Below are 27,098 nucleotides of genomic sequence, written 5' to 3'. Positions count from 1 at the left end.
ATGTGCAAATTTAGTAAAAGTGGAAGCACTTCATGGCGCTATTGGTTTTCCACCGAGGTTAGCCGGTTATGATTTCTGACCGCAGGGAGGCGCTGTTGAGCCGCTTCAGCTACAGAAGCGGTCTGAGCATGCGCAGTTTGACTGACACGCTGCCAGCTGAAACTGAATCCTCAGGCCGGCAGAGCGCCGCGAGTTGAGGAGGGGAGAGCTGAGAAGTTTCTTTCTGTGGGAGTCTGCAACATGTTTTATTCTGCTCTCTGGGGGCAGAAGACGTCTCTGAAGACCCGCGGTACATTTTAAAAGACATGGCAGCCTCTGAACTTTACTCCAAGGTAGGGAGAAGCTGATAACAAGCTGGTCAAGGTTTCTATTAACCTTCTACCTTTAGTTTGTCAAACTAACTGCTCTGATTCATGTCTATCTTTTAGCTCTCATAATTATAATTTACAACTTCTTTAACGTTATTTTATCCACATTTACCGCATGGCTTCACTGTCTGCAGCTCATTGTCACTGATGTTAAGAGCAGGGCTCTGAACAACTCTAATCCGGTCTCTCCTTCTTGCAGAAGGCCCGTGTGTGGCTCCCAGATGCAGCAGAAGTGTGGAAGCCAGCAGAAGTTCTCAGAGATTACTCTCCAGGCGACCTGACCCTGTCTCTGCAGCTGGAGGATGGCACGGTGAGACAAAACCCCACACAATGAAGTATGCACAAAGTCACAGGGGGATTGTTCCACAAGCAAAAGGCTTATGATGCTCACCTACTGACATGCACAATATTTCTTAGCAAAACCTTAAATTTACATGTTATGACAAACCATTCAGTTTGATGGTATGTATATGCTGAAAAACAAAGACAAACAGCTGTGTGCAGCTCTGCAAACTGAATATTAAAAGTTTGCTATGTTCAAATAGCTGTCAAGCTCAGCTGCTACCTCTAGGTATTATGTCGAGTTTGGACACGCACCTCAGGTATGGAAATAAGGCTGAATTATTATCTTGAGTGAGCATGAACAGACCAAGCACAGAGAACATTTTGTTTAACTTCAACCTAAAGTAAAGTAAAATATACTTATGTTGCTTTTGTGTCGTTTTTCAGTTTGTTTGTTTTTTGTCCAATTTGAAGCAATTATTTAAAAACGATATGACCTAACAGATACCTGGTTTGCATTTATTGCAGAAAGTGGAGCACAAAATCGACCCCCGAACGAACAACCTGCCACCTCTCAGAAACCCGGACATCCTGGTGGGGGAGAATGACCTGACAGCTCTCAGCTACCTTCATGAACCAGCGGTGCTGCACAACCTTAGAGTGCGTTTCATCGACTCCAGGCTTATTTACACGTACTGTGGTAATGAGCTTCGTCTCCTTTGACTCCCATTATCACCGTCACTGTAGACTTTGAAGCCTCACTCACTCTGTATGCTGACATAATCTCTGTATGCTGACATAATCTCTGTATGCTGACATAATCTGCAGTAACACTAAGCTGATGATTATGATACGTCTACTTTTAAAGGGAACACAATACAAACATAACACTAAGAGTAGAGGTACCTTTTATAAGAAGACAACAGTCACAATCAGTATTTACCACAAGCAAAGCAAAGCCTGGTTGTGCTACTTTTTCTTAAGGAGATCAACAGATTTGTCCCTTTAGAAGTTCAGTCAGCCATAAAATTGTGCGGATATGTTGGAAAAATGTAATTGTTTTTCTCTGTCGATGACTGGATGGATGGATGGATGTGCGTCTGATCCCCTGAGGGAGGTATTTCTTGCCATGGCAGCAGGTAATAAAGTGGCATTAGTCAGGAGTCAAACCTAGTAGGTGTGCTGTAAAATAAAACAAGTTCTAACAAAACAGATAAATAAATGAACATGAAATAGAAATTTAAGTCTTTAAATTACTGTCTGAAAGCGAGCGGCGAATTACCGTATTTTTCGCCATATAAGTCGCACCTTTTTGCATAAATTTGCAAGTCCTGCAGCTTATACACCGAAGCGACTATTATAAGTTTTTTCCCATATTTATAACCAATTTTTGGCTGAGATCTGACGATTTCATTAATTCTGACATGAAAAATATTAAACACTATTGCAGTCACTAGAGGGCCCTCGACTAATATGGCAAGCCAAATGTCTCATTAATAGGCAAAAGTGGCTATTAATGAGACACTTGGTTTGCCATACAGAGTCACCTTCATCTCGCTCCAGAACTCCTGGAGCAAACGTCAAATCAGCTGCGTTTCGCTGCACCGCCCAGGAGAAATGCAGTTGATTTGACCTTTAAAGTGCATTTATTAAGGAAAAGTTCAACAGAGACACAACTTTACTATAATTCTGAGCAAACAAATAATTGTTTTTAAATGTTAATCCACAAACCGGATTCTAAAAAAAGTTGGGACAATAAACAAATTGTGAATAAAAACTGAATGCAATGATGTGGAGGTGCCAACATCTAATATTTTATTCAGAATAGAACACAAATCACAGATCAAAAGTTTAAACTGAGAGAATGTATCATTTTAAGGGAAAAATCTGTTGTTTCCAAATTTCATGGCGTCAACAAATCCCAAAAAAGTTGGGACAAGTCCATTTTTACCACTGTGTGGCATCCCCCCTTCTTCTTACAACACTCAACAGATGTCTGGGGACAGAGGAGACCAGTTTCTCAAGTTTAGAAATAGGAATGCTCTCCCATTCATGTCTAATACAGGCCTCTAACTGTTCAATCGTCTTGGGCCTTCTTTGTCGCACCTTCCTCTTTATGATGCGCCAAATGTTCTCTATAAGTGAAAGATCTGGACTGCAGGCTGGCCATTTCAGTACCCGGATCCTTCTGCTACGCAGCCATGATGTTGTGATTGCTGCAGAATGTGGTCTGGCATTATCGTGTTGAAAAATGCAGGGTCTTCCCTGAAAGAGATGGCGTCTAGATGGAAGCATATGTTGTTCTAGAACCTGAACATAGTTCTCTGGTGCCTTTCCAGACATGCAAGCTGCCCATGCCACAAGCGCTCATGCAACCCCATACCATCAGTGATGCAGGCTTCTGAACGGAGCGTTGATAACAACTTGGGCTATCCTTGTCCTCTCTGGTCCGGATGACATGGCGTCCCAGTGTTCCATAAAGAACTTCAAATCGTGACTCATCTGACCACAGAACAGTCTTCCATTTTGCCACACTCCATTTTAAATGACCCCTGGCCCAGTGCAAACGTCTGAGCTTGTGGAGCTTGCTTAGAAATGGCTTCCTCTTTGCACTGTAGAGTTTCAGCTGGCAACGGCGGATGGCACGGTGGATTGTGTTCACTGACTATGCTTTCTGGAAGTATTCCTGAGCCCACTCTGTTATTTCCTTGACAGTGGCATTCCTGTTTGAGGTGCAGTGACGTTTAAGGGCCCGGAGATCACGAGCATCCAGTAGAGTCTTACGGCCTTGACCCTTACGCACAGCGATTGTTCCAGAGTCTCTGAATCTTTTGATGATGTTATGCACGGTTGATGATGATAACTTAAAAGTCTTTGCCATTTTACACTGGGTAACACCATTCTGGTATTGCTGCACTATCTTTCTGCGCAACAATGTTGGAATTGGTGATCATCTTACCATCTTGGCTTCTGAGAGACGCTGAAACTCTGAGAAGCTCTTTTTATACCCAATCATGTTGTCAATTGACCTAATTAGTGTGAATTGGTCTTCCAGCTGTTTGTTATATGCTCAATTTCCTTTTTCCAGCCACTTATTGCTACATGTCCCAACTTTTTTGGGATTTGTTGACAATGTGAAATTTTGAATCAACATATTTTTCCTTTAAAATGTTACATTTACTCAGATTAAACTTTTGCTCTGTCATCTATGTTTTATTACGAATAAAATATTGACATTTGCCATCTCCACATCATTGCATTCAGTTTTTATTCACAATTTGTTTAGTGTCCCAACTTTTTTGGAATCCGGTTTGTAGTTAAATTCTTGTTAAATTCCTCCCATGCACGCTCCCGCGGCTGCCATTTGGCAGCAAATCATATTTCGGCACAACACCGGCCCACATTTCCAGGTGGTCAGCGGTGACGCATAATAGATGCGACTTATACGGCAACGCGACTTATTTATATATATATTTTCCAATTTTATTAAGACATTTTTGGAGTGATGCGACTTATACGGCAGAAAATATGGTAAATAGTAAATATAATTGCAGTGTAGTGCATGCTAAGATTTGCAAGAAGCAGTGCAAAGAATGAAATAGTTAATAGAGTTTTCACATCTAAAGTTTTTTAAGTGATGTTTAATGACGTGAACTGACCACCTCCTACACAAAGATGAGCTACTCTGTAATGAAACTTTTTTTTAATGACAGCAGAGTTGAGTGAATCTGTGGGAGAAAGAGCTTTGTTGTCTCTGCGTGATGTCATGAAGGGGAGGGAGAGATCGCTCGTGATTGAGAGCACTTTGTCCCTCGCTGACTCAAACGTCTTCAAGTTCGGTCCAATTATTCTTCCAGCCTTTTTTATGAGTTTATTGAGCACCTCTGCCATTGATGCAGCTCTCCGTAGCACAGTAGATGGCACCTGTCACCACAGACTGGTAAGATCTCCAGCGTCTTGGTGCACACGGTAAAAGATCTGAACTCACTCTGAAAGTAGAGTTTGTCTTATTCTAACACACTCAAGTTTGTGTAGTTCGCAACAACACCCACCTCCTCACATAAGATTTTGTTGACTTGGTTGGAGATCTTTACCTCCTACAGTTAACTATCATCTCCTCAGTCTTTGCCATAGACTGTATGGTTCTAGACTTCCAGCCGGAACATGGAAGAAGAAGATAAAACAGATGCTGTCATCTCTATAGACAGGTCTTAAGTCCCGCTCCCTCTGTATAAATAAATGAAACATTGCCCTTGGCAAATAATAAAAACAAAAACAACACCTCCAGATATTTCTTTCCCTGTTGGATCTTGATGGATTCATGTCGTTTTGGCCTTGCTGCTTTACATTCAGATGTTGTTTTGTCCAACACTTTTAACTGTTTTGTGTGGGGGAAGGTAGGGAGGCTTAAAGATGCAGATCCTTGGTTTCCAAAACACAATATGGCAGCAGCTCCCATACACCTGCTCCTGCTGGTTTTAGTTCCCAACTAAATATATATATATATATATATATATATATATATATATATATACACACACACACACACACACAGGTTTGTTTTGCTATCTTTGTGGGGCCTTTGCATTGACTTCCATTCATTTTTCATTCATGTCTATAGCCTAACCATGACCTTTATCCATAACCTAACCATTACCAGTACATACCTAACCCTAAACCTAACACATCCTCAATTCACACCTTAGTCCTAAACCTAGCCCCTGACCCACCAACGGGACTTCTTCTTATGGGGCCCGGGCTTTGGGCCCCATAAGGAGCAGTTGGTCCTCACAATGCAGTATAAGTTGGAAAAATGGGCCTCACAAAGTAGCATAAACAAGGACACACACACACACACAGTATGTGGTCTTTGCAACATTTAGGGACTGACTGTTTCTGCAGGACATCAGAGCTTCTGCAGGTGACATGACTCAAAGTTGTCTTAGAACTCCGCGGTGTAAAGAGTGGGAACAGAAGAGTCTCCTGTGTTACACATCACATCAGACAGAATGCTCCTCTCTCAGCTCTAATGGGCCTTCAACTCTGGGAATTTTGAGAACAGTCCCTGGGTTTACTAATGTAAGGAGTGAGCACTGTAACATTTATAAAGAAAAGATTAGTCTTTTTTTTATTCTTGTCAGCAAATTTGATTGGAAGAAATTATTTGATTTCTCGAGATGTTTTCCTTAACTAAAATAATGAGGGATGCACAATATTGTCAACATAGTATCGATATCAGCTGATATTAGTGATAAAAGGTGCTTTTTAATGTATATGCATATTTATTTATTTATTTATTTATTAGCGCTGCCTTTGTATGACAACCCAGTGACAAGGATGCCTGCAGCGCCAGCACAACATTATGACATGACGTGCACTGTTGAGTTTACGTTAGCAAAAATTTACAAATTTGCACTGTTCGAGTGTTGTCATTGTGTTAGAGAGTAAATGTCATGAATACATTTGACATTAAACATAATCCAAGTTGAAGTGTTGCATCATTTTCAGCTCCTTTTTGGCATCTGCATTTGGTAGCAGGTCAAACTGACAAAGATCATGCAGAATAATGTAGTATTTTAATTTCACAGCAGAGAAAGCTATGTAGTCTCTGTAAGTAGGTCTAAAAATATCGGTATTGATATCAGTTATCAGCGAAATAAGTTTTAATATATCAGCATATCGGATATCGGCCAAAAATCTAATCTCGTGCGTCCCTAAAAATAATAGTATAAAAACATTGGATATGTTTGGTATTTCATTAAATTTAAAATGAGTGATTGGATTTCAAATTTACATTCAGTATTCAATTATTTAAAGATGCGACAGATACTGCTTCAAAGGCTCAAGGTTCTTTATTGTCATTCGCAAGATACAAGAGGTGGAATGAAAATGTGTCCCAGTTACACCCCAAAATGGCAAAAATATGAAGTATATATATATATATATATATATATATATATATATATATATATATATATATCAAAGAAACAGTATACAAGATCTAAGATAGTAAACAACAATGTAATATCTTACGGTGTATTATTTGAGCCTGAGTTTGTGTTTTTCTGCACGTGGGCTTCAGGAATCGTCCTGGTTGCCATCAATCCGTATGAGAGCCTGCCTATTTATGAAGCCGACATCATCAGTGCCTACAGCGGGCAGAACATGGGGGATATGGACCCTCACATCTTTGCAGTAGCTGAGGAAGCATACAAACAGATGGCCAGGTTTGATCCAAATATAAAACATTTCACACATTTTGCATTTCTGGGCAGAAACTATGCTTATTAGTCTTAAAACTCACAAAGCTTATATGTAACATGTGTGTTCTTATATTTCATGCAGAGATGAGAAAAATCAGTCCATCATAGTAAGCGGTGAGTCTGGAGCTGGGAAAACGGTTTCTGCTAAGTACGCTATGCGTTACTTTGCTACAGTCAGCAGCTCCTCAGTTGAAGCCAATGTTGAAGAGCGAGTTCTTGCATCTAGTCCAATCATGGAGGTAACATTTGCCACTGCAGGAAAAGGTAATGCCGTTTAAAAATATAATTTGCATGATATAAAATATCTTTACTTGAGTTAGGCTTTTGGGAATGCCAGGACAACGAGGAATGACAACAGCAGTCGCTTCGGGAAGTACATCGAGATTGGATTTGACAAGAAGCACCGGATTATTGGCGCCAACATGAGAACCTACTTACTGGAAAAATCTAGAGTTGTGTTTCAGGTAAAATGTCATCAATACGTCTGACTTTGATGTAAAACTCTCAGGCACGTGTGTAATTATTGTGTTGGATTTTTTGGGGGTGATCTATTTGGCAGCTGTCAACTAAGACAATCTGTTTTAAGTGTAAATTTGTCAATGCAGGTTGAGTTTTGTCTGACACATTTGGGGTAATTTTCCTGATTAACCTTCAGCATCTATTCTGTTGTTTTAGTCTCATGGAGAAAGAAACTACCACGTATTTTACCAGCTTTGTGCCTCGTCACATCTACCGGAGTTCAAAGCCTTCAAGTTAGGTCTGTGAGTTTGTAAAATATCCACGTTCTGCACATGATGTTTAAAAATGACTGCTGTAGCAAAATAATTGCATGAAGTTTCCAATAAAGGAGCAATATTTTACGTTTGCTGTTGAAAGGTTGTGCTGATGACTTCTGCTGCACTAACCAGGGTCAGAGTCCGGTCATAGATGGAGTTAATGATGCCAAAGAGATGCACAGTACCAGGAGAGCTTTCTCACTAGTGGGTGAGTATTAATATAAAGGAAGACATTATTTTATAATTACCTGATGCAACTGATAATTGTTTATTGTTTGTTGTTTGCATTGTAGGAATTGGCGATGGTGAACAAATGGAAATTTACCAAATTTTGTCAGCAATTCTTCATCTCAGCAACGTGGAAGTGAAAGATCAGTCTGCAGACAGATGCAGCATCTTGGTAATCAGATTACCCTTTGATTTAGTAACAGAATAATTGAAATGCTTTTGTTGGGGGGGGGGGGGTACTGTAATGCGTTTTGTTTTAAAGTGAGGGGCATACTGCAGGTAATACAGTGACTTCTCAGATCAACTTCTACAATGCTGAAGTATTCCTTTAAATTTGTGTTAATACGTATGTGAAGCTTTACTTTCATCAAGTCCTTTAATGTGTTTCCAGCCGAATAATGCCCACTTGATGGTTTTCTGTGAGCTCATGGGGGTACCGTGTGAAGAAATGGCTCACTGGTTGTGTCACAAGAAGCTCAAGACGACCACAGAAACCTTTGTTAAGCCCGTTTCCAAAATAAATGCGGTCTACGGACGGGATGCCTTAGCCAAACACGTTTATGCCAAACTCTTCAGCTGGATTGTGAACAGTATTAACAACGCCTTAAAATCTACAGAGAAGCAACACTCGTTTATTGGTGTTCTCGACATTTATGGGTAAGTTCTCCTAAACAGTTTTTCTTCATTTCATTCAATCCAAACGAACCGGATTTGATTTCAAATGTGTGTTTTGTTTTCTTCAGGTTTGAAACGTTTGACGTCAACAGCTTTGAGCAGTTTTGCATCAATTATGCCAATGAGAAGCTTCAGCAGCAGTTCAACTTGGTACGAATCCTTTGTGCTCAACATGGTCCTATTTTTTTTCCTTGTTTTTTAGTTTTATTTTACAGTACTTGATTTGTCACTCTCTGCAGCACGTGTTCAAACTCGAGCAAGAAGAGTACATGAAAGAGGAGATCTCTTGGACTTTGATTGACTTCTTTGATAACCAGCCCTGCATCCACCTCATTGAGGCCAGACTGGGCATCCTGGACCTTCTGGACGAGGAATGCAAAGTAAAGTGGCACTTCTATTTTTGCCACTATAGAAATGTTTTTTCCTCTCCAGTCTCTGGACTCCCAGCACACTGTGTGTGGAGGCTGTGAGTAATACCATGACTAACTGACATGTCAGCTTTTCCGCTTTCCACAGATGCCCAAAGGCTCCGATGACACGTGGGCTCAGAAACTGTACAACGCCTTACTGAAGCAGAACGCTCACTTTGATAAACCCAGGTTATCAAACAGGGCTTTCATCGTCCATCACTTTGCTGACAAGGTGATCATTTTGTGACACATGGCGAGGTGGCCTTAAGGTCCAGTGGTTTAACCCACAAAAGAAACATTTTTCAAGTTGTTTGTATATGCTTTGGTTTCTCTCCAGAAGTTCACAGTCTGTCATGGTTTTCAAGCTGCACAGTATTCTCATGGGTGCAAACAATGTTCAGTAGAACAGATCCTATCATGAACTGAGATGTGCTGCAAACATTCAGACTCATGCTTACTATTCAAGACAAATTGTGACTTGTATTTTTAAACTACAAGTCAAATTTGACATTGTCAGAACTCGTTTGTTCCGATGGAGGATTCTGCTTCTTAAAGTTCAGCTAATTTCTTGTGCATAGGTGGAGTACCAGTGTGTGGGCTTCCTGGAGAAAAATAAGGACACAGTCAACGAGGAGCAAATCAACGTGCTGCAAAAGAGCAAGGTAAAGAGATGTTTTAACCATGTCTAAGCTATTATCTGTAGACGTCAACGTTTTTCTGTGAAATTTCATCTAATGCTTCACTGAAAGCCACAAAGCTGTTGAGTAATGTTGTGTTGTAAGTTTGTGGGCACAACACACACACCCTTAGATTGTTCAGACACAACTATTGGAGGAAATGACGGCTATATTTAAAACTTCAGATTGCAAACGGCGCCACCTGCTGTTGAGCTTTTTGTTCTGTTGCTCTTCAGTTTGATTTGCTGCTGAAGCTGTTTGAGGATGAAGACAAAGCCAAAGTTTCTGCCAGCAGATCTTCTGGCATCACTGGGAGAGCTGGGCAGAATCAGCGGGATACAAAGAAGACTGTTGGACTGCAGGTGAGACCGCTCTGGCCACGAAACAGGACTTTTCATGGCGTAATAGTTTTTTTCCACAAAGATGCACTTGGTGATCTCAGTGAGTCAGTATCAAGGGTTGCTTAAAATAATGTTATTTTTTCAACGCATGCACTTTTAATATTCTCTTACATTGTTTCAGTTTCGACAGTCTCTACAATTGCTAATGGACACGTTAAATTCTACAACGCCTCATTACGTACGCTGCATCAAACCAAATGACCTTAAAGCCCCCTTCACGTGAGAATTATTTGCCTTTTTTTTTTAAATACAATTCCCTTCAAGCATAAATGAAAGATTCAAATACTCGTGCATTTTTAGCTTAGACTCTGTGAGGGCTGTGCAGCAGCTTCGTGCATGTGGCATCCTGGAAACAATTCGTATTTCTGCAGCAGGCTTCCCATCCAGGTACCGCATCAGCATTGATATATTTGGTAGAAAGCTGAAAACATGAACATTGTGAGCATTATACATAGTCTTATACTTTATGATACTTACAATATTAATACTACAGATGGACTTATCAGGAATTCTTCAGTCGTTATCGTGTCCTCATGAAGCATAAAGAAGTGCTTCCGGATAAAAACCAAACCTGCAAAAACCTAATGGAAAAACTTATAAAGGTATGAACGAAAGAGTTTAATTTAATTTAAAAAAATACATGACCATTTACTAAAATATTAAATGTGCCACTGTATTTTTCATGTCGTTTTTAGGACCAGAAGAAGTACCAGTTTGGCAAAAACAAGATCTTCTTCAGGGCTGGACAGGTGGCTTTCTTAGAGAAGCTCCGTTCTGACAAACTGCGTCTGGCTTGTGTCTCCATCCAGAAGACAATCCGCTGCTGGCTCACCCGCAGGAAGTATCTGAGGATGAGAGAATCTGCCATCACTGTTCAGAAATATGTGCGGGGTCATCAAGCACGCAGGTATGTGGAGATGGTAAACAGCAGCAAAGAAGATAAAAAGCTATATTTATAAAAGTTAATATTTTAAATATTGTTCCTCTCTTTTCTCAGGTATGTGAAGTTTCTGAGGCAGACCAGAGCAGCTGTTGTGATCCAGCGAAACGTTCGAATGTGGACAAGAAGAAGATGCTTCCTGCAGCAGCGCTCTGCAGCTATCACCATTCAGTGTTTCTGGAGAGCTCACATGGCCAGGAAGCTGTACTATCAGGTACGTTTGATCGGAAGGACTAAGAATTTGTTCTCCATTAGGATGTGGCAATTGTAGATGAACAGATGCTGGATATATTCATCATTTAACGCGAGTTCCTCATTTTTCTGGACTGAATAAAACGTGCACTGAATTTAAGGAAATGCAAAGTGAGACGTCATTTAAATTTGACCCATCAAAATGAATGCGGTCATTTATTTACAGAATCAAATTTAACATCAAACATTTACATTAATTTGGCAAATTATGAAAATAACAATATAAGCAATCAATCAGGAAAAATCATACGGCCATGATTTTTTCCGTTGCTGACATTTATAAAACTGTACAACTATGATCTTTTACCCACACGGATGTGAATAAGCACTTTACACAGACATTTCTAAATATCTGGGAGAATTTCTACTTCATAGGAAAGTTTAAAGATGGAAAGAAGTTTAGAGGGAGTAAAGGATGGTGTGTGAGGGAAATTAAGTGTTTTCCAGAACCGACACTCTCCATCAGAAGCCCAGCTCGCCTTGGTACGCTTGGTAGGAAACTTGACCCATTACCTCTCTGATGATAATCAGCAGATATGGTGTTCCGTTAACGCTACCGGTCCAGCGTCTCCTTAGAATGGCTGTTGCCCGTCAGAAGTAGTGGCGAGGCTCTGTTCGACACACATTCACCTCAGTGGAAAATGTTATAATCCCATGGAACTCGGAAGAGCTTTGTTGTCATGTCAGGAACTCCAACAGCACTCCATCAGAACTCCAGAACTCTAGAAGTCTGACAACTCTCCAACTCCGTGAACTCTGTAACTCCGTGAGTCGTAAGTCACTCTGTGAGTACCTGTGAGTCCCTGTAGAGTCTGTGTAGACCAGGAAGTACTGACATTTTAAAGACTCTTTCCCGGTTCACTTTTTGGGATTTTTCATTGGTCAGAAACGACCAGAAGGGGTGTGTTTTTGTGACGTAATAGGTTAGAGACAGCGAGAATTGTTATGAGACAGCTCAGAAATGTTCTCACAGACCGAGAGGGTTCTGTTTTGGCGTGCCTAAGACACAGGTGCAAAACATCTCTATTTACGTCTGAGAGGATTCTAAAACATGACAGTTTTAACATAACAACTTGTTTTTCGTTTGACTGTAACCTTGTAAACGCACACACTTGCTCATTCAAAAGCAGAACTCAGAAAAATGCATAATTACTCTGCAACAGCTTTTAACATGAGAATAAAAATCATTACTCAGTTAATAAAATTGATTAGTTCACTGCAACATCTAAAATGGTTTGAACTAAGACACTTTGATTATCAACATTTGTAAGATAGTAATGATAATAAAAAGAGAGTGTTCTTTTCACTTGAATCTTCAAGAAAGAAAGTCTCAGGATGGGTGAACCTGTATCTATGTATTCAAATACATGAAATGACAGTTCCTGTCCCACAAGGTTCTAAAGGTCAAGAGTTTTGACCTTAGACTTAGTTTTGACGTAGGCCTAGTCCACTACACAATTCACCTTTAACATGATGAACATAATGTAGGAAGAAAAAGGTTTGTAAGCTCAATCATCCAGGTAGATGACGACAAAAAAGGTTAAATCATGTCATCTGGACCAGTTTCTTTAAGTGAAGAAATGTTTTGTTCCTCATCCAGAGGACTTTGTCAGTCTGTGGCCTGCCAACCAGATCTGTCCCATAAGTAGCCTTCACTGCTGTTTCAAGCCAACCTCCTGCTGGAATCTCAGAAGTAGACGTTTTAACACGTGCAAACAGAGCACACTCATCCGAAACCATCAGTCATCATGTGCGACAATCAAATGTTTTAGGCCAGATGGCCGACTTGCTACTCACAGAAACAGCCTGAGGACACCAAGGCCAAAGTGGTTCGGAAAAAGGTTTGCAAGCTCAGTCATCCAGGAGATAAACAAAACAGGTTATCATGTCATCTGGACATATCATCTGGTTTCAGATGGGTGTGCTCTGTTTGCACGTGTTAAAAAGTCTACTTCTGAGATTCCAACAGGAAGTTGGCTTGAAACACAGCAATGAAGACTACCTATGGGACAGATCTGATTGGCAGGCCACAGACTGACAAAGTCCTCTGGATGGGGGACAAAACGTTTCTTCACTTAAAGAAACAGGTCCAGATGACATGATTTAACCATTTTTGTTATAATGTAGGAAGGTTTCTTATCCAGTGGACACCCAGATGTTCAAGGTAAAGTAATGATGTCCCTAAAACAGCTAGGATTATTAACATCTTATTTGTTTCAGATAGCTAATTAAATGAATTGAATGACCGCAGGCAGGATAAATAGTTTAACTCCAGCAGGATTGACGATGTAGAATATCACAAACAGCTACAGCTAGTAGCTAATAGCTTTAATCAATGTTTTTACTCTCTGGTTTGCAACATTCAGCCATAACATTAAGACCAGTTATAGATAACACTGTTGTTGGAAAACCATGCCCTGTTGGGAAAACCTGCATCATAAATGCTACTTTCACTCTTTGACTCTTTTTGCACAGCTTCATACGGTAGCAGCACCCTCTGCAGGAGCAGCTTCCTCCTGCAGGGCGTTAGAGGAATCCACAACCACTGTTTATGTACAAAAGCAGAGAGTCTGAGGTGTTTCCTCACACAGTAACAACTCCAGATACCAATCTGTCTACAGATCCTACAATGCAGGGAGATCCAAAAGACTTTGCTAATGTCACAGTGCCAGATACTCTAGGAAAACCCTCAAATATTCTTTGTATTCTGACTGGTCTGATATTTTTAAAGGGCAAAGGGTCATAATGTTATGGCTGGCTGAGGTGCAGCAGAACAGATTTGTTTATTTTTTTCACATTATGATTTTTAGTGTCCCAAGTGTGGAAATGTCCAAAATTTGTGGTAAGACTGAAACAAACTCGTCATTTAAAAAAATAATGACAGTGGTACTCGGTAAATCAAAAAGAATTTAATTATGCTTTGAAAAGAAAGTCTAGTTAACTTAGCACCATGTCACTTACATTTTATTCCTGCGCCCGTTTCCACAGCTGATATACGAGCGCAAGGCCGTGATCATTCAGAAGTGGGCGAGAGGCTGGCTGGCCAAGTGGCGTTACAGACGCACCCTGTCAGCCATCATCCTGCTGCAGAGCTGTGTGCGCCGCATGAGGGCCAAGAAAGAACTGAAGAAGCTCAAAGTGGAGGCGCGCTCCGTGGAGCACTTCAAGAAGCTCAATGTCGGCATGGAAAACAAGATTCTGCAGCTGCAGCACAAGATAAATGAACAGGTGAGTGTCATGGCGTGTAGTTTTGTCTGCCGTTAATACTAGGACACTTAACTTGATTCTGAGGATTGTTACATCATCAGGAGTTGTCGCATCACATGCAAATCATGTGTCTGTATCTCTCCCCCCCCCCCCCCCCCCCGCCTCCCGCAGCAAAAAGAAAACAGGGAGCTCAGTGAGAGGTTCGGCGTTCTGGAGAAGACCCACGCTGCTGAGAGAGACAGACAGAGCAGAGAGATCGAAAACCTGCAGAGGTCAGAGCAGGAGGCCAGAGCCACAGCAGAGACGGTTCCCTCGCTGCTGGAGCGGCTCTCCTTCCTTCAGCACGAGCTGGAAAACACCAGCAGAGAGAAGAAGGAGCTGGAGGAGCAGACACAGGTCTACAAGGAGCAAACGCAACAGGTAGGTCTGTTCTGCAATGATCTAGTGGGAGTGAAAACTTCAGTTTTCTACTTCAAACTAATAATGACGTTACATTTAGACATATTCTTCCTGTCAAACCATCTGATAAAAACAACTACAAAACTGCAATGTTTTAAATTTTACTTTGATTTGCAAATTAGATACTTTTATCATAAGATATACCTTTTTCGTCTCTTTATTTAATACGTCATTTTTTTCATCTAGCTTTGACGTGAAATGAGTTTGTTTCCTGAAAGTCTGATGCAGCCTGACAAAGTGTGTTTTACAGATTTTAAATACTTACTTTTACCTTCTGGGCTTTTTATACTCTTTTTATTTACTCGGCTTTAATTCTTTAAAGCCCAAAAAGTTATAATGAATAGACTTAATTAATAAAAGCTTGTAAATATTCTCTTTTATCAGGTTGTAGCTGAGCTTAACATGAAGAATGACTTGTTAACGAGCAACATAGACGAGCTGAACCAGGAGGTCTTGAAACAAGCTCAACAGTTAACAGGTTTGAAAACAGTTCACCTCAAGTCTTCACAGATTAAATGTCTGAATGTAAAACAATAACAACAAAACTGTTTGACTCAGAGATTAAAACAACGTCTGAGAGCACCAAAGAGCTGGAGAAAGACCTGACTGAGGAGCGTTCTCGATACCAAAGTCTGCTGAGTGAACACCTGCAACTTGAGGACCGGCACAAGGACCTGAAGGAAGAGATGAGTCTCAGTATTGTGAGAAACATTTCTTTTGTCCTACTTAGTCCTAAAAATGACAATAAAAAAACACATGTATGTCCAAACTTTTCATGAAACAAATTTAGACCTGACTACTCGCGGAGCAAAGACTGCAAATAGAAATACCCTCCGTCCATCTGTCTGTCTCGTGAGCTTCATGATTTGAACAATGAGAGAGGTACAGACTTACATTTTTGTGTGTGGCTGCATCTAGGCATAAGAAAGGTCTTTATTGAAAATGGGGACATCCAAGATGGCCACCACCATATATATGTATATGTAAACTGGCCCTGCTGATCATTTGAGGAAACTGGTCTGATTGGCCACCATAGATTAATCTACAGACACACTCTGGCTCCACCATCGTGCCTGGTGGAGGAGAAAATTGCTCCCTCTGCTCACCGGGGTCTGTCGCTCTGTGCCACCTGGGACAAGCAAAAATAATAATAATAGTAAACTACCTGCATGGCAGTTACTACCTGGACTTACATACACAGTGTAACTCTGACCCACTTGAATGTCTTGCACCAACAACATTATGGTTTTCTTGTATTCCTTGTTCAATTCCAGTCCAGAAAAACACTCATCTCGAAATGGGACATCTTGTTAACTTAGTAAGCAACACAGAAGTATCCACAACAGCAGTGGATACTAGTATATATACTAGTATTCACAGCAGCAGTGGATACTAGTATCTATAGTGGTGGATTTCTGATCTCTCAATAAGTAACATTTTCTGTTTTCTCTCACTTAACAAGAATTCAAGCAAATTTAGTCACAAAAGGACGGACTCCAACTACAGCAGTAACTCATCCGAGTTTTCTCCGAGCTTAAGCTCAACTGAAGGTGAAGATGGCTCCATCCACACAGAGGTAATGTGTGAAGTACTCATCTATTGATGTGAAGGTGGATGTAGCCTGCTTGTGTTGACAAGGACAGAAAGTAGTTGTGAAATAATCAGCAGCTGGACTGTGGTGTGTCTTTTAATCCACAGCTTTTATTGAAGTAATTTTCATGTAGATCAGATGGTGTAGTGTTTGTGAACGTAGCCCAGTTTTAGCTGCCAGACAGTTGGCCTCACATTCAAGTTTAGAACATTCTGGTTTACAGAGGAATTCATGGTTGACTCAGTTACTGCAAGGTGTTCAGATCCTGCAGCTGCAAACAAAAAAAAGCCCAAATCATCATCCTTCCACCACTGTGCTTGAGAGCTGATATGAGGGCTTTAAACACATACTTTTGGTTTTATTCATGCAAAGAACTTTGTATTTTTTTCCAAAGAAGCCATACTTTTTCTGTTTCCCTTTAATTCTCTATCAAACATGTTTTTAATTCAGGCCTTTAGCATCCAATATAAAGTTTTTATTTTCAATTTGAGGATTATTCTGGGTGATTTCAGGAAGACTCACTCCCTGAAAAATTAGCATCTGTCTAGTCCAGCAGTGTCCAGACTTTTTCAGCATGCAAGCTGCTTTCAAAATGACCAAGTCAAATTGATCTACCTACTATAAGGCCCCGTTTACACAAGATCAACCTCTGGAAAACTTAGTGTTTTTTCATTGTTTACTGAGATAATAAACAAAAAAAAACCAAGTGGATTTACATGAAAAATGCTGTAGTGTGTCAGTCGGGTTGCCAGATAAAAAATTATGACCTATAGTACTGTGGCTTTAAAATTATAGTATTTTGACCTAAACTGTCATATGTGCTGAGTAAATGCGTGTGTTGTGTTTGTTGAACATGTGCACAGAAATGGAGGGGGTAAACAAGACATTTTAAATTTATCTGGCAACCCTGACCAGGCTCAGCTGCATTCTTTGCACATGCAGCATTTTTGGTTGTGTGCCACACACAGTAAATGCTTCAGAACAATAAATAATAAAACATACATTAATCTTGGAATTAAAAGAATACAGAGTTACTTTTTACCTTAACTGTAACACTTAGTTTGTTGTCTGGAACCAGATTTTTGAAGTTTAAATATACATAGTATTTTATAGAAAACAGTTCATTATAGACTACAGGAAACATTTTCCAAGTGCCACAGTAAAGATTAGAAATGGACAAAAATTACTTTGTGTTGATTAATTTAACACTTCAGTTGCAGAGAACAAGATTCCTTAAAACATCCATTTGAAAAGTATTATCTTTTGTCTGGTTCTGACACAAATAGTGCAGTATTTGAGGTAAATTGAAGATAATTATCAACTAGTGTTTTTTTTGTTTGCTCAGGAAGAGATGCAGAAAAAAGTGGACGTGACGATTCTGCTTAAGCTCCAGAGGAGAGTGAAGGATCTGGAGGAGGAAAATCGATCACTTTGGCAGCAGCTGGACACAAAAGAAGAAGCCCAACAAGAAAAGGCAAAAGTATGCAAAGCCTTTTTCCTAAATAAAAAATTAGATGTGATGAATTCATAATAAGGCTTTTTGTTACATTCTGATGTTTTAAGTTACATGTATTTTTTTCTGGAACAGGAGGTGGAGGAGCAGAGGAGTGTTGGCAGAACAGAACTGGACTTGGAGAAATTAAAGGTGAGACTTGGTGTTTTGGGATTCAACAGTTACTGCACCTTCGGTAATAACCTGTCAGTGCTGACATATCTAAAGATGAAATAAAGTCTAAGTATTTCTTGATTTTGTTTAAAAATGTTTTAATGCAGCGACAAGAACTGGAGTCCGAGAACAAGCAGTTGAAGCAGAATTTAAGTGAGCTGCGGAAGTCTCTGACCAGTGAGAACAGCGATGTAGCGCCCCCCGCCCCAGGTTCTTTGCCCTACAACATCCTACTGGAACAACTCGGTTCCTCCAACGAGGAGCTGGAGATGAGAAAAGAGGAAGTGCTGCTGCTCCGCTCACACATGGTTCGTCAGGAGGCTCTAAAACACAAGGTGAGAAGTTCAGTGTCTCACTTTTACTAATACAGTCAGAAAGAATGAATATATGTTATAACATTAACTTTAACTTGGTGCCCAGGATTCTGTACTCGGAGATGGTGTGAAATTAGATTTCAGTCAGATTCCTTCATTCCAACACCATGACAGGTGAGGCCTCTTAGAATCACTTTTAACCTACATGTTAGCAAGCAGTTCTTAAAAAAAAGTCTGAATTTAACACTCAAAAATGTTATCAAAGTAATAAAATAAAATGGGATTTTTTGACTGTTTGGAGATCTTGTATATTAATTGAATTGTGCACTTCTGTGCATATTGTCTGCTGTCTTGCATGTCAAAGTTTTAAACAAAGGTCCTGTGCAATCAGTTAACACTCAGACTGTTGATGGGATGACTCTCAGCAACTACCTCATCAAATTTTAGCTCAGTTTCTGCATAACTGACTGAGTTGTAGCTATTTTTGTGTTTGTAACAAGGGCGTGCTTACCACTGGGATGCATTATTTTTCTCTTTGCCAACACAATCAATTTATCTACTTTTAAAAGCTAAATGTTTTTTTTATTTTTTTATTATTCTTTTAGCAGGGCATCCGTTGGACAGTCCCTTTTCTTATTTTCTTTTGTACTTGTTTAACCTACTTTAACGCTTGTGGCCAAACAACTGCATGTGGTGCAATCATGTTTTGATGCTTTTCTTCAGGTCTACTGACATTCATACACTGAATGAAGATGGAGAGCTGTGGCTGGCTTATGAAGGTTTGAAAGAGACCAACAGGTAATGGATTAATATACCACACATAATGCATTCAAACATGGTCTTGCAATATGGACTTAAACACTTTTTCCTCGTGCTGTAGGCTTCTGGAGTGTCAGATGCAGGAGCAAGAGCATCTTCAGAATGAGAAGTACAGGAAGCTCATTGAGGAGATGAACAAACTGAGGGCTGAAAAGGAGCAGCAGCAGAAACTGTTGTCTCAGAGCCTTCATATGTCTGAAGATGCTAGAGTTGAAGCAAGCCTGAAGCATGAGATCACACGGCTCACTGCTGAGAACCTGGTGGGTCTGATTATTGGATCGAGGTCTGTCACTCTCTCTTTTATAAGTTATGTTGTTAGTTTCAGCACACCAAGCTTTGTTATGTAAAAAAAAAAACATGAAATGTCCATCCATCCATCAGGGAGGTCCAGACATCTTTTTCCACAGCCACCTCTTCCAGCTCTTCTGGGAGGATTCCAAGGTGTTCCCAGGCCAACTGAGAGACATAGTCTCTCCAGTGTATCCTGGGTCTTCTCTGGGGTCTCCTCCCAGTCAGATATGCCCAAATCAACTCTCTAGGGAGGTGCCCAGCAAACATCCTTACCAGATGCCAAACCACCTCAACTGGCTCCTCTCGATGTGGAGGAGCAGCGGTTCTACTCGGAGTCTCTCCCAGAAAACTGAACTTCTCACCCTATCCCTAATGGAGTGTCCAGCTACCCTGCAGAGGAAACTCATTTCAACTGCCTTTATCTGCAATCTCATTCTTTCGGTCACTACCCAGAGCTCATGACCATAGGTGAGGGTAGGAACGTAGACCATCCGGTAAACGGAGAGCTTCGCCTTACAGCTCAGCTCCCTCTTCACCACAATGGACTGGCATAGGGTCCTCAATTCTGCAGATTCTGCACCAGTCCGTCTGTCAAGCTCACGCTCCATTCTTCCCTCACTCTTGAACAAAACCCTGAGATACTTGAATTCCTCCACTTGAGGCAGAACCTCACCCTTGACACGAAGAGGGAAATCCCCCCTTTTCCAACTGAGGACCATGGCCTCAGATTTGGATGTGCTGACTTTCATCCCAGCCGATTTAAACTCTGCTGCGAACCACTTAAGTGAGAGCTGGAGATCACAGCACGATGACAACAGGACCACATCATCTGTAAAGAGCAGAGATGGAATCCTGGGGCCACCAAACCTGACTCCCCCTGGCTGCACTGAGAAATTCTGTCCATAAAAATTATGAACAGAATTGATGACAACGGGCAGCCCTGGTGGAGTCCAACTCCCCATCCTGAAGGGGTCCGACTTACTACTGGCAATGTGAACCAAACTCTCGTACCACTTGTATAGGGACTGAACAGCCCGTAACAATGGACCCCCACTCCCATACTCCCAGAGCATCCCCACAGTGTACCCCGAGGAACATGGTCAAATGTCATCTCCAAGTCCACAAAACACATGTAGACTGGATGGGCAAACTCCCAGGACCCCTCAAGGACCCTAGTGAGGGTAAATAGCTGATCCAATGTTCCACGGCCAGGACGGAACCCACATTGTTCCTCCTGGATCTGGGGTTCGACCAACAATCGGACTCACTTCTCCAGTACCCCTGAATAGACATTTCCAGTGAGGCTAAGGAGAGTGATGCCTCTGTAATTGGAGCACACCTTCCTCTCCCCCTTTTTGAAGAGGGGAACGAAAACCCAGTCTGTCAATTCAGCAGCGCTGCCCCCAATGTCTACATGGTGTTGCAAAGACATGTCAAAAAAGACAGGCCCACAACATCCAGAGCCTTAAGGACATTAGGGTAGATCTCATCCACCCCTGGAGCCCCAGTGCCACAGAGCTTTTTAACTACCTCGGTGACCGCAGCCACGGTTATGGACTCGGCTTCCTCCATGGAAAATGTGCTGGTGGGATTGAGAAGGTTCGAGAAGTATTCCTTCCACCTCCCGATGACATCACTGGTTGGGGTCAACAGCACCCCACCTTCACTGAACACAGTGTTAGTAAAGAGCTGCTTTCCCCTCCTCAGCCACCTGATGGTTTGCCAGAATCTCCTTGGAGCCGACAGAGAGTCTCTATCCAAGGTCTCACCGAACTCTTCCCACATCTGAGCTTTTGCCTCAGCAACATTCAGGGCTGCTGACCGCTTGGCTCTCCGGTACACTTCAGCTGCCTCCGGAGTCCCACCGGCCAACAAGGCCCTATAGTACTCCTTCTACAGTGTGACAGTCTCCCTAACCCGGGGTGTCCACCATCGAGTTTGAGGATGGCCACCAAGAGAACTATCGACAACCTTGCAGCCACAGCTCAGGCAGCCACTTCAACAATTGAGTTGCGGATCATGGCCCATTTGGACTCAATATTCCCCACATTAGCTGTGATGCAGTTAAAGCTGTCATGGAGGTGTGAGTTGAAGATCTCTCTGACGGATACTTCTGTCAGGCATTCCCAGCAAACCCTCACTACACGTTTGGGTCTATCGGGTTTGTCCGGCATCTTCCCCCGCCATCTGGTCCAACTCACTACCAGGTGGTGATCAGATGACAGCTCAGCTCCTCTCTTCACCCATCTGTCCAAAACAAACAGCCGCAAATCAGATGACACACCTATGAAGTCAATCATCGATCTATGACCTAGGGCGTCCTGGTGCCACGTGCACTTACGGACATCCTTATGTTCGAACATGGTGTTTGTGATGGACAAGCTATGACTAGCACAGAAGTCCAACAACAGAACACTGCTCGAGTTCAGATCAGAGAGGCCGTTCCTCCCAATCATGCCCTTCCAGGTCATCCATTACCCATGTGGGCGTTGGAAGTCCCCTGGAAAAATCAAGGAATTCTCAGCTGGAGCATCTTTCAGCACCCCCGCTAAGGACTTCAAGAAGGCTGGAGACTCTGAACTGCTGTTGGGCACGTACACACAAATAACAGTCAGACCCCGTCCCCCCCCACCCGAAAGCGCAGGGAAGCTACCCTCTCATCTATCGGGGATAACTGGAACACACAGGCACCAAGTTGCGGGGCTAAGAGTAGACCCACACCAGCTCGACGCCTCTCACCATGGGCAGCTTCAGAGAGAAATGAGGTCCAGCCCCTCTCAAGGAGATCGGTTCCAGAGCCCATGCTGTGCGTCGAGGTGAGCCCAACTATATCTAGTCAGTACCTCTCTACCTCACGCACAAGCTCAGGCTCCTTCCCCACCAGAGTTTATGTTCCATGTCCCAAGAGCCAGCTTTGGTAAGCCAGGGTCACAGCACCCAGGCCCCTGTCTTCAGACACTGCCCATGGAGTCATGCACCTCACTCATATGACCCCTCCTGCAGGTGGTGGTCCCACAGGAAGGCAAATACATGTTGCTCGTTAGGGCTGAGCCCAACCAGGCCCTTTGGGTAGAGGCCCGGTCACTCGCCGACAAGCCCCGCCCTCAGACCTGGCGTCAGGGTGGGACCCCAGTAACCCTCGTCTGGGCACTGAGCTCCTTGTTTTATTTTGTCCATAAAAGTCTTCTGAATCTCTCTGTCTGGCCTGTCACCCAGGACCAGTATGTCTTGGGAGATACAACCAAGGGCAAATATAATTGCTCCTGACAACATAGCTCCTATGTTTCAGGCACACAAACTCCCCCACCACGATAAGGTGGCAATTCAAGAAGGACATGAACTGTCCATTGTTGAATGAAATATTCACATCAAAACTGCCAGATATTTGTGTTTTTGTGTCTTGATCCCATCTTTTTCCATCAACAATTTCAGGAACGAATGGAGCAACAAGAAAATCAAGACAAAATCATACGCAAGTTGAAAAAACAACTTAAAATTTACATGAAAAAAGTGGAAGATTTTGAAGGTAATCCAATGAACATTTGTAAACGGGACAATTGTAGACAATTGTAACATAAGCTTAATCAAATGACTACTCCTGCCCGCTCATGTTGTTGCTGTGTTTAGAGAATTGTCAGCAGATGAGCGGTGCCTCTGTGCCCGTCAGACCGGTGAACATCCCCCGCAAGGAGAAGGAGTTCCAGGGCATGCTGCAGTTCAAGGAGGGGGACTCAAGCCGCTTGTTCAAGAATCTGATCATAGGTCTGCGCTCCTCAGACAGGCGGTTTGTTTTTAATAACATACAAAAATCAAAGAGTAACCTTTTGCCCCACTAAATCTTATATCCACAGATTTGAAGCCTCGCGGTGTAGCCGTCAGCTTCACTCCATGTCTTCCTGCCTACATCATCTTCATGTGCCTTCGTTACGCAGACAGCGTGAGTGACGACGGGAGAGTCAGCACTCTCCTCAACACTACCATCAGCAGCATCAAGGGGGTCATAAAGGTGCCTAATTTACAGTAACCTCGACTTGGTTAAATTTAATAAATAACGTGCATTTTAAATTAATCTGTCAAATGTTTCTGCAGAGGAAAGGAAATGACTTAGAAGTTGTTTCTTTCTGGCTGGCCAACACGTGCAGGTTGATGCACTGTCTTAAGCAGTACAGTGGAGAAGAGGTGAGCGTCACAAGGTTTTCTGTTGTTTATAGTGCCACTTTTCTTGAATTAACCCTAATTGTTCATGTAACACTTCTGCTCTGTAGGTCTTCGTCATGCACAATACTGCTAAGCAGAATGAACAAAGTCTGGCTAATTTTGAGCTATCTGAGTACCATCAGCTTTTTGGTGATCTGGCCATCCAGATTTACCGTCAGCTCATCAAATGCATGGAGAACATCTTGCTGCCCATCATAGGTGAGAGATCATCTCTTATCTCAAATACAGTGACCAACTGCATTCACTCACCTTTATGTCCGTTCTGTAGTGGCGAGCATGCTGGAGCATGAGACAATACAGGGAGTTCTAGGGGCCAAACCCACAGGCCTGAGAAAGAGGAGCAGCAGTTTCCCTGAGGAGGAGGCTGTGACCGTGGAGCTCCTCCTGCAGCGCCTGACCTTCTTCCACACCACCATGAGTCAACATGGGATGGACTCGGACCTCATCAGACAGGCGGTCAGGCAGCAGTTTTACATCGTCTGCTCGGTCACACTCAACCACCTGCTGCTGCGGAAGGACATGTGCTCGTGGAGTAAAGGGCTGCAGATCAGGTGCTGCGAGGAACACAGTCATGTATTTTAAATTTCAAAAATACATGTAAAGGGTGTTTTTATGCTTTAGTATTGCACAGTAAATCTGAGGTATGTAAACACATTGATTAGTCAACTCCAATTGTCATGGCCTCCTTCATCTTGGTTAAATATTAAGAGAGGTCCATTAGTGCAGGTCACCTGTCAATCAGAGACACGTGCACAGATATTTCCACGATGCTGTTACGATCAACAAAATAGTTATATAATCAAATATTTAAAAGCCAAACTCCTACAAAGACTCAGTTGTTTCTTATTAATTTAATGTAAGTGGCAGTAGACTCACTCAGAATCACCAGGCTATCTTTTTATTAAAATTTTGTTCCTCAATATTTCAGATCACATAAATTATAAACTGCACATGAGCTCGTCTCTTGCTCTCCCTTAATGTGAAACTTTGCCCTTCTGTTTACATGTATAATTATCATTAAAGCAATTGAAAATTTAAACATTTAAGAGCAATTTTATACACATTTCCTGCATTAAAAAAAATAATTAGTGCTTTGCTTTTCATTGGAAACACTGAGCTGTAAAATATGTATTTCCAATTAATTTAATTTTTTTTAGTCTTGTGAAAACATGCTCCTATATTAGAAACCAGGGGTCCAGATGTAAAACAACAATGCTGTTTTTTTTCTTGTTGGGGTTGTGTTTACATTGATTTAAAACAAAGATAAATCAGAAAAAGTAACAAATAGGATATTAAGCAAGTTAAGTTTTGTAACTTTATAAATATACTGTTATTAGCAACAAAAATGTGTTTTCTATGTGAAGAGATTTTAAAGTAGCCAAAATAAATAATGCCTCTTATGTTGATTTGGTGAAGTTGGAATAACATTTAAAATCTCTAACATTTTTTTAAATTAAATTAGAAATTCACAATGATACTAACATCTGTATTTGTTTTATTTCACACTAGGATTCCTGAAAAATGCATTTCTAAAGTTTTTGGGGGTTTTTTGCAGTTGAACAAAGCTGAGAGAAGAAAACAGATGTTTTTTAACCACATCTGTATGGCTTCAGGTACAATGTTTGGCAGCTGGAGGAATGGCTGATGGAGCGGGAGCTGACCAACTGTGGTGCAAAGGAGATGCTGGAGCCTCTGATCCAGGCTGCACAGCTCCTGCAGATCAAGAAAAAGACCGAAGCAGACGCTCGAGCGATCTGCAGCATGAGCACCGCCCTCACCACAGCACAGGTCCAGCATCAGTAACCAACCCGCAGCCATTTCACCCGCTTCCATTAGGGCTCTAATCTTTGTTTGGTTTTCGTAACAGATTGTTAAAATCTTGACCCTGTACACGCCGGTGATTGAGTTTGAAGAACGCGTCTCAAACACCTTCATCACAATGATTAAAGTGAGTCAAGTTTTGAACCTTTTTATTTTCAGGCAGTCGATGTAGTCCAAATATTAACATTTTTATTTTATTTTTTTACCCCCTTTTTAGAGCCTTTTGAAAGACAGGGAAGAGTCTTCATCCACTTTAACAATGGACGCCAAGAAAATCTTCTCTGTGACGTTCCCATTCACTCCTTCCTCTGTGGCTCTGGAGACCATCCAGATCCCTGTGAGCTTTAATCTGGGCTTCCTTACCCGCATCTAGATCGGACCTGTGACGATTCATGTTTAAAATCTGTTTACCAGAGGACAAAGACGGAACACTAAAGAGTTTGTATCTGTAAGAATATTACTCTGATAAGCTGGTGCAACAAAACAAACAAAAAAAAACCAAGCAGGATTAGGTTATTTATATATATTTCTTATAAATGTAACACCAAAGAGTAACGCATTTCTAAGCAGAAGATATGCAAAAAAGCCTTCAAAGGTCATCTTGTTGCTATCAAGTTGGAGTTTCATTCAAAAAAAATTGTAGTTATGTGCAATATCTAGATGTTGATGCTGAATGTGAATGTCCTGCTGTTTTATATCCAGTGTCAAATATTTCTACATTTGCTAACATTATGGTATTTTTGCCCCAAAACGCAGGAGAACGAAAAAAAAAAAAAAAAAATTGTATTCAAGTGGTTTTCATGTTGTGGGTCAGAGTAAAGACTGGCTGTCTATTGAGATGGATTTATTTGTAGTTTATTGCTCAATAAAATGTTGATCTGCTCATCGTGGCCCCCGATTAACAAGAACTTGGTTTTCAGTCAATTTATTTATATTTTAGGCTTTCTGAACCAATGCATTAATATTTAGCTCTTGTAAAGGTCTACAAGTTCATCAATAATTAACCACAGCCTTGACTTTGTGCACACAGTGATGTTTTCTTGAAGCTTGAAAAGTAATTTATCCCGTTTTCTCAGTTTCTCTAGTGTATTATGGGTCAAACTTGTTTAGCTAATTACAAAAAAAATATTTCTGATCAAACATAGTTCCGTGTAAGGCTGTAGAAGTTAAGTTAGTTTGTATCCGGTTTCTTTTGTGGCGTGGATCCTTGACAAAACGAGCACACCCACTTCCAAGCCGCTGTCATGAGACGGGGAGGGCGGACACAAAAGTCCCGGAGCAGGTGAGCGACAAGCCGGACAAGAAAATGCGAGACACAACCGGAAGTTGGCTTGTGAAGTTTCAACATAAAGTACGTAAAAGGCTTGTTGATTTGAATCCTCTTCAGTCTTTCAGTATTTGAACAAACCGCTATAAGATAAATGTGAAAATCAAATAAGG

The 27,098-nt window shown here is 41.5% G+C and overlaps 1 protein-coding gene across 1 annotated transcript; it reads left to right on the top strand.

The window, feature by feature from the left end:
• The first annotated feature begins 265 nt into the window (after nucleotides 1-265).
• LOC119416367 (unconventional myosin-Va-like) lies at nucleotides 266-26,472 on the top strand. Its single transcript, XM_037683603.1, is given in 39 exon segments — nucleotides 266-332; nucleotides 568-678; nucleotides 1,179-1,350; nucleotides 6,733-6,877; nucleotides 6,996-7,152; nucleotides 7,234-7,377; nucleotides 7,589-7,670; nucleotides 7,790-7,897; nucleotides 7,983-8,089; nucleotides 8,309-8,574; nucleotides 8,661-8,742; nucleotides 8,832-8,972; nucleotides 9,109-9,234; nucleotides 9,581-9,664; nucleotides 9,916-10,041; nucleotides 10,202-10,299; nucleotides 10,381-10,467; nucleotides 10,574-10,682; nucleotides 10,776-10,987; nucleotides 11,078-11,234; nucleotides 14,261-14,500; nucleotides 14,651-14,899; nucleotides 15,323-15,416; nucleotides 15,497-15,639; nucleotides 16,401-16,514; nucleotides 17,875-18,009; nucleotides 18,121-18,174; nucleotides 18,303-18,580; nucleotides 19,239-19,307; nucleotides 19,390-19,588; nucleotides 23,052-23,145; nucleotides 23,247-23,381; nucleotides 23,471-23,625; nucleotides 23,709-23,798; nucleotides 23,885-24,035; nucleotides 24,106-24,388; nucleotides 25,451-25,625; nucleotides 25,705-25,785; nucleotides 25,876-26,472. Coding segments are annotated over 39 exon segments (5,436 nt in total). The 5' UTR covers nucleotides 266-305; the 3' UTR covers nucleotides 26,032-26,472.
• Nucleotides 26,473-27,098: the final 626 nt, after the last annotated feature.

The sequence above is a fragment of the Nematolebias whitei genome, chromosome 10 (assembly GCF_014905685.2).
Source record: "Nematolebias whitei isolate Nwh7 chromosome 10, NemWhi1, whole genome shotgun sequence".
Taxonomy (NCBI): Eukaryota; Metazoa; Chordata; class Actinopteri; order Cyprinodontiformes; family Rivulidae; genus Nematolebias; species Nematolebias whitei.
This window is presented reverse-complemented; position numbering and strand designations above follow the sequence as displayed.